This window comes from Colobus angolensis, unplaced genomic scaffold (genome assembly GCF_000951035.1).
Source record: "Colobus angolensis palliatus isolate OR3802 unplaced genomic scaffold, Cang.pa_1.0 Scaffold203, whole genome shotgun sequence".
Taxonomy (NCBI): Eukaryota; Metazoa; Chordata; class Mammalia; order Primates; family Cercopithecidae; genus Colobus; species Colobus angolensis.
This window is the reverse complement of record NW_012115189.1, coordinates 35808-43863: the sequence shown is the minus strand read 5'-3', so window position 1 is coordinate 43863 and position 8056 is coordinate 35808. Positions and strand designations below refer to the sequence as shown.

The following is an 8056-nucleotide window of genomic DNA, read 5'->3' as shown; positions in this document are numbered from 1 at the left end:
GCCACCATGCGCGATGATAATGTTTTTAATATAGTCTGAGAGCAAATTAAGTATCAACTAAAATTTCAAGTATTTAAGTTTAAGTTTTACCTTATTTTTTTTAAGTCAGATTTTTTATAAGATTTTGTTTTCCCAAAACAGCCTTAACACTCCAAGTTAGCCACCTGATTGTTTACTCTAATTCTAAAGCCAACTTCATCTGTTGATGATTTGGAAATAGTACTGTTGAAGAAATAATTCAGGGTTGGTTCTTCATAAGGATAAAGGATGACATTGTCATCACGGACATGCCAGCTTGGGAAAGCTCAACTTAATTTTTGGAACAAATAGAGATCCCATTGTACAGGCATGCAAAAGTGGCTCAACAATTCAACCACAACTCAAAACAATTAAGTAGAGACCAACCAAGTTGTAAGATTGCATGTCCCTCATAGCTCAGAGAAAAATAATTTTATGAGAGAAATGAGAACAATTAGTCCTGAATATATTGCATTCAAGGATCCCTGTTGGCATATCAGTCAATATCCTCAAACTAAAAGGAAAAAAAAACTTAATAGGAAAAAGATAAAAAGAAAAATAAACAAGCCAAAATGACTAGAGTTTAAATTTACCAGTATTGTATTTAAAAAGGTAACAATCCTTTTACCTCGTTGCACTTCTGAGAGCAAGATGGGTCACCAGCAGCTGTACTGGAGCCACCCGCGAAAATTCGGCCAGGGTTCTCGCTCTTGTCGCGTGTGTTCAAACCGGCACGGTCTGATCCGGAAATATGGCCTCAATATGTGCCGCCAGTGTTTCCGTCAGTACGCGAAGGATATCGGTTTCATTAAGTTGGACTAAATGATCTTCCTTCAAAGGATTATCCAAGGCATCTACTCAATGAAAAACCATGAGAGTTCTTTGTACATAAAATAAACATTTGAAAAAACCCTTCAGTTTATGAGTGATCTTCCTTCAAAGGATTATCCAAGGCATCTACTCAATGAAAAACCATGAGAGTTCTTTGTACATAAAATAAACATTTGAAAAAACAAAAAATAATAATAATAATAAAAAATAAAAAGGTAACAATAATTGAAATTGGGGGAAAAGAGGGAGGTGGTGGATAGAGTGGAAACTTTGTTCTTCAATTATTATGAAAGTAGTACTAATTTTAATTTTTAAATATAAAAGCTGAGATCCTCCAACATGTAAATGTTGGCCCCAATGACACAAAGTTAAATTTGAGTCCTAATCAAATGCTTCACTATAGATTCTGTGTTGTATATCATGTTTTCAAAAAGGGCCACAGCAATATTTCCAGGGCTACATGCTCTCTCAGAACATTGCTACTCTCCTTGAATCTGGATAGAAATTTATAATTGCCTCAATGAATGGGATGCAACAAAAATGATGCAGCATGACTCTTGAGGCCTAGCTATTGTAAGGAACCCCACCCAAACTAGCACCGCAGAGAGATCACATGAAGAGGCACACATGGAGAGGAGCTCAGGTCCCAGGACAACAGCCGGCATTAAATATGAAAATTGGAACATCAAGCATGGTCATATTAGTTGTCTACTGCTGCATAATAAACCACCCCAAAATTTTATTTCATACAGCTTCTATCGGTCAGGAATTCAGGGATGCCTTAGCTGGGTGGTTCAAGTTCAGAATCTGTCATGAAGTCGCAATCAAGATGTCAGTTGGAGTTCAATCATCTGAAGTTTTGACTGGAGCTGAAGGATTTTCTTCCAATGTGGCATACTCACATGCCTAACAAATCAGTGCTAGATGTTGGCAGAGGGCTTTTAGTTCCTTACATGTGTATCTCTCTTCACAGAACTACTTGAGTATCCTCACAACACAACAGTTGGCTTACTCTGGGCAAATGATTCAAGAAGGAGCAAGGTGGAAGTTTCAATGTCCTTTATGACTTATCCTCAGAAGGCATATTTTATCATTTTTACAATATCTTATTAATTAAACTGGTCATCCTATTGTTGTTGGAGGGAACTGCCCAAGGACATGAATATCAAGACTCAAGAATCATGGGGGGCCATTTTGGAAACTGGCTATGACAGAGGTTTAACATCCGAGTAATAGGAATCCTTGCAAAAGAGAAGAGAGGAAGTAAATCATCAGAGAAATAACACAAGAAAAAAAATACAAGGAAATTTTCCAAAACTGAAAACAAAGAATTTACAGATTGAAATGACCCATCAACCACCCATCATAATAGAGGGAAAATTTCAGGACACTGAAAGCAAAAACAAGCTTTCAGGGGAAAGAAAAAATATCACCTACAAAAGATCAGGAAACACAACAGCTTCATACTGATCTATAGCAACACTGAAAACTAAAAGGAATTGTGATCAAAATTATCAAGGAAAATTATTTTCAACCTAGAATCCTATACCTAGTCAAACTCTCAAAATAAATGTAAAGTAAAATAAAGACTTTCAAATTCTTTAAAAAATTATCTCCATCGCACTGTTTCTCAGAAAACTACCCGAAGAGGTATCTCTACTAAAATGAGGAATTAAAATAGGAAAGAGCATTGTGGAGATATACAAAATAATAGCAAAACAAGCAAAAGGATTCCCAAGGACAATGGCAAAAGAAGATCTCAGATGCAACTCTCTATCAGACATAAAGGAGATGTGAATTGGTGGGGGACAGGGGGAGAAGAGCATTAAAGCTTCATTTTCTACTGTGAGAAATCAATAGATAGTGTCTGAAAACTTAAAGAAGCAGTGATATAAACATGTTTTTTAGATACATGAAGGTAAATAGTAAAATAGGAATCATCTTGAGGAGATGAAAAGTATAATAACCTTTGAGGAAAGGGAATAATGGGGAGGAAATCAGCTTACTGTTACTTATAAGAGCTGTGAAATTATTTGATTCTTTAAACTACAAATATATTGTCATGCACCACATAATAACATTTTAGTCAACAACAGATGACATATACAGCAGCAGTCTCAAAAGATGATAGTAGAGCATATATAAAAACCTGATCTATTGCACTTGATTTTGGCATCACATATCAAGTAGGGGAAATGACTGATACTTAGTAATGGTGCTAGAAATTTGGTTTTCCAGATAAAAATATATTTATAAATAAAAATTTATATATACAACCTAGGCTTGTGTAAGTACATTCTATCATGTTCAACAATGACAAAATCTCCACATGACACATTTCTCAGAATGTAGCCTCATTGTTAAGCAATTCAAAACAGTATATTTAACTGGCAATGTTTTTAATAACTGATAATTTTAAGAGACAGAGATATTAAGAAAAGATGGCCCCTTTTCTGTCTCTAGTTATCATTGGATTTTAAGAATAAATATAAAGATATAATATATACTGTACCAAAGATTCGAGACTTCTTTTTCAAAAATTATAATGGGATGAAGATTTGATGGACTGGTAGAGAAAGGAAAGAGGAAAAAAAAGTTCAAAATCCTAACTTTAAAAGGTTTGTTATTCATAAGATAAACATGTCAGGCTATTTATTCAGAAAGAAAGAAAAACAATTTATGCTTGTAATTATAGCTATAAACTCAGCTATTCCCTTAGTCAATGAAAATCACAGCGTTCAGATATTATTAATTAAAATTCTTTTTAAATTTCCTCATGAATAATTTTGTATGTCTAAGAGTTTCTCACTGCACCATTCTGTTCTTCTTTCACTTGAAATTATTTAAATACAACTCATTTTTCCCCTGCTACATTTTTCCACTGCATGGAAGGTAAGGCCAGAAGACCACTAATCAAAGCTGATAATTAATGCCTTGCCATGAGATTTGTTTTAACTATATTAAGTGTTTCACATATTATAATATTCCATTATTACTTTGTGTACTCACTAGTTGCCTGGTTCTCTAATTAGTGGAATGTCAACCAGGTTTTTATTTTGCCATCAAAATGTTTGCCTATTTAGTTCATAATCTTGTTACTTTGCACACAAAGCTAACAAATGGGTACAGTTCATATTTTTCTCTCAAATTTCTGGGGAAAAAAGTGTGCTTTTATTAGAATTGTTAGCAAGGCAAATTTTCTTTTAGTTGATCTGGTGTCTTTTGACAGTTTAATGTGAAATCAGTCTTCTCAGAATGGAGGACAGAATAAATCTGAAGAGATTACTTGAAAATATTTGGCTAATTTTTAATTAACTACTATATCACATCACACATACCAAATGTATCAGTCCAGTTGGAGTCCATTTGTAATGCTGGTATAAGAAATAATGACAGTTAATCATCTAACATATAATAAACTGGAGATAGTTGGTTCTAGATTTAGTACAATGATTCAGCAATGTCATTAAGGGACTTTCACTGTGGTATCTTCGATGTGTTGATTTTTAGGCTTTTAGAGTTTAACACTTATAGATTGTAAACTCAGAGTTCCAAAATGGCTGCTACAGGTTCAAACATCACATTCTCAAACCAATGTCGTGAGCAGGAGATAAAGGATAAATGGATGAATCATAAAAGAAAATTTTTTCTCAACAACCCCAGGCTGACTTTCCTTTATGCCAAGTCACATGACAACACATAGCTGTAAGGAAAGTTTGGTAAATGTCGGTGGAATTTCCACAATTGGTTTAGATTAATTGTGATTTATCTTCTGGGGCTATGCATTAGTTTCCTATTGCTACTGTAACAAATTACCATGAATGTAGTGAACTAAAACAACACAAAGTTATTGGCTGACAATTCTGGAAGTCAAAGTCCAAAATGAGTTTCACAGGACTAAAATCAAGGTGTTGCAAGGGCTGAGTTCCTTCTGAAGGCTCTAGTGGAGAATTTCCTTGTGTGTTCCATCTTTTAGAGGCTGCCTGCATTTCTTGGTTCATGATCCCTTTTTCACATTGCTCTAACCTCTGCTTCCATCATCGTATCTCCTCTGACTTTCTTCCCTCCCGTTTTCCCTTTAAAAGACTTTGCAATTACATTGGGTCCACCCAGATAATCCACAATTATCTCCCAATTTCAAGATCCTTAATCACATCTGTAAAAGACCCTTTTGTCATAAACAAAAACATATCCACAAGTTCCCAGGACTAGAAAGTAGTGTTCTTGGTGGGGGATGTGCGGGTGGGGAGAGGGCAGTGAGCATTATTCTGCCTACCACAAGCTGATCACATTGCAAATCAAAAAAATAAAGAGATTCTGTTATCAAGGCAAAAGCTTACTGGATAAAAATCTATCAATGTCTGCAACCTTCCACCTGTACTATACTCATCCCTCATCATGTTCATTTCTCTCCTCTACAACAAATTGATAGAAAAGAATAATAAGCATTTTGCTTGTATTTAGTCATGAATAAATATTTTCTTCCAGATGCTAACATGGAATATAATTTCATTGCAGCACAGCTATAAGTCAAAAGTCAGACTTTCAAATGTGTTATTTGATAGTGCTATCACAAATGTATTAAAATGTATAGAAGCACATTGGCTACCAAGATGGCCGAATGGAAACAGCACAAGTCTGCAGCTCCCAGCAAGATCAATGCAGAAGGCGGGTGATTTCTGCATTTCCAACTCAGGTACCCAGCTCATCTCACTGGGACTGTTTCGACAGTGGGTGCAGCCCATAGAGAGCAAGCAGAAGTGGGGTGGGGCATCACCTCACCCACGAAGTTCAAGACATCAGGAAACTCCCTCCCCTGGTCAAGAAAAGCCATGAAGGACTATGCTGTGAGAAACAGTACACTCTGGCCCAGATACTACACTATTCCCAAGGTCTTCAAAACCCGGGGACCAGAAGACTCCCTTGGGTGTCTGTGCCACCAGCCCCTGAATTTCAAGCAAAAAACTGGGCAGCTATTTGGGCAGACATAGAGCTAGCTGCAGGAGATTTTTGTTTTTTTTGTTTTTTTATTTGTTTTTTTCATACCCCGGTGGCACCTGGAACACCAACAAGAGAGAACAAGTGTCCCAGGTACAACTTGTTGTAGAGGAGAGCCAGACTGCCTCTTTAGATTCTTCCTCTCCGGGCAGAGAATCTCTGAAAAAAAGGCAGTAGCCCCAGTCAGAGGCTTATAGATAAAACCCCCATCTCTCTGGGACAGAGCACCTCAGGGAAGGAGCGGTGGTGGGTACAGTTTCAGCAGACTTAAATGTCCCTGCCTGCTGGCTCTGTAGAGAGCAGCGAACTTCCCAGCAGAGCATTTGACCTCTGCTAAGGAATAGACTGCCTCCTCAAGTGGGTCCCTGAATCCCGCACCTCCTGACTTGGATACACCTCCCAGCAGGGGTCAACAAACACTTCATACAGGAGAGTTCCAGCTGGCATGTGGCGGGTGCCCATCTGAGACAAAGCTTCCAGAAGAAGGAACAGGCTTTGCTGTTCTGCAGCCTCCGCTGGTGATACCCAGGCAGACAGGGTCTGGAGTGGACTTCCAGCAAACTCCAGCAGACCTGCAGCAGAGGGGCCTGTTACAAGGAAAACTAACAAACAGAAAGGAATAGCATTAACAACAACAAAAAGGACGTCCACTCGGAAACCCCATTCTTGCTACCAGCAGAGCAGTCTGAAGACAACCTGGAACACTGGAGCTTGGTGCGGGGAGGGGTGTCTACCATTACTGAGGCTTGAGTAGGCAGCTCTCCTTTCACAGTGTAAACAAACCCACCAGGAAGTTTGACTGGGTTGGAGCCCACCACAGCTAAGCAAAGCCACTATAGCCAGACTGCCTCTCTAAATTCCTCCTCTCTGTGCAGGGAATCTCTGAAAAAAAGAGAAAAAGTAGCAGCCCCAGTCAGGGGCATATAGATAAAACCCCTATCTCTCTGGGACAGAGCACCTGGGGGAAAGGGCGGCTGTGGGCATAGTTCCAGCAAACTTGAATGTCCCTGTCTGCTGGCTCTGAAGAGAGCAGCAAACCTCCCAGCACAGCATTTAACCTCTGCTATGAAACAGATGGCCTCCTCAAGTGGATCCTTGACCCCCACATCTCCTAACTGGGAGACACCTCCCAGCAGGGGTCAACAGACACCTTATATAGGAGAGCTCCAGCTGGCATCTGGCAGGTGCCCATCTGAGACAAAGCTTCCAGAGGGAGGAATAGGTGTTTCTGTTCTGCAGCCTCCGTTGGTAATGCCCAAGCAAACAGGGTCTGGAGTGGACCTCCAGCAAACTCCAGCAGAGCTGCAGCAGACAGGTCTGACTGTTAGAAGGAAACCTAACAAAAAGAAAGGAATAGCATTAATATAAGCAAAAAGGACCTCCATTCAGAAATCCTATTCAATGATCACCAATATCAAAGACCAAAGGTACATAAATTCACAAAGATGAGAAAAAACAGAGCAAAAAAGCTGAAAATTCCAAAAACAAGAACACCCCTTCTCTTCCTAAGGATCACAACTCCTTGCCAGCAAGAAAACAAAACTGGACAGAGAATGAGTTTGATGAATTGAAAGAAGTAGGCTTCAGAAGGTGGATAATAACAAACTCCTCCGAGCTAAAGAAGCATGTTCTGACCTAATGCAAGGAAGCTAAGAATCTTGAAAAAAGGTTACATTAATTGCTAACTAGAGTAACCAGTTAAGAGAAGAACATAAATGATCTGATGGAGCTGACAAGCACAGTACAAGAACTTTGTGAAGCATACACAAGTATCAACAGCCAAATCAATCAAGTGGAAGAAAGGATATCAGAGATTCACTTCCTGGAAAGGGGGCTGAAGCCAGGGAGCCAAGAGGTCTAGCTCAGTGGATCCCACCCCCATGGAGCAAAGCAAGCTAAGATCCACTGGTTTGAAATTCTCACTGCCAGCACAGCAGTCTGAAATCGACCTGGGACACTTGAGCTTGGTTGGGGGAGTGGTGTCCACCATTACTGAGGCTTAAGTAGGGGGCTCTCCTTTCACAGTGTAAACAAACCCCCCGGGAATTTTGACTGGGGTGGAGCCCACCGCAGCTAAGCAAAGCCACTGTAGCCAGACTGCCTCTTTAGATTCCTCCTCTCTGGGCAGAGAATCTCTGAAAAAAAGGCAGTAGCCCCAGTCAGAGGCTTATAGATAAAACCCCCATCTCTCTGGGACAGAGCACCTCAG

The 8056-nt window shown here is 39.3% G+C and overlaps 1 protein-coding gene across 2 annotated transcripts; it reads left to right on the top strand.

Annotated features, from left to right (window-relative positions):
• Window positions 1-636: 636 nt before the first annotated feature.
• LOC105511704 (40S ribosomal protein S29) lies at window positions 637-1037 on the top strand. Of its 2 annotated transcripts, XR_001001755.1 has the most exons (2): window positions 644-895; window positions 998-1037. XR_001001755.1 is itself a non-coding variant. In XM_011941877.1 (1 exon), exon 1 carries the CDS (start codon window positions 670-672, stop codon window positions 838-840), a length of 171 nt encoding a protein of 56 aa, XP_011797267.1. In that variant the 5' UTR covers window positions 637-669; the 3' UTR covers window positions 841-935. The 2 variants fall into 2 exon arrangements, 1 of the variants encoding a protein (XP_011797267.1); XM_011941877.1 differs by lacking the exon at window positions 998-1037 and having other exon boundaries at window positions 637-935.
• The last annotated feature ends 7019 nt before the right edge of the window (window positions 1038-8056 follow it).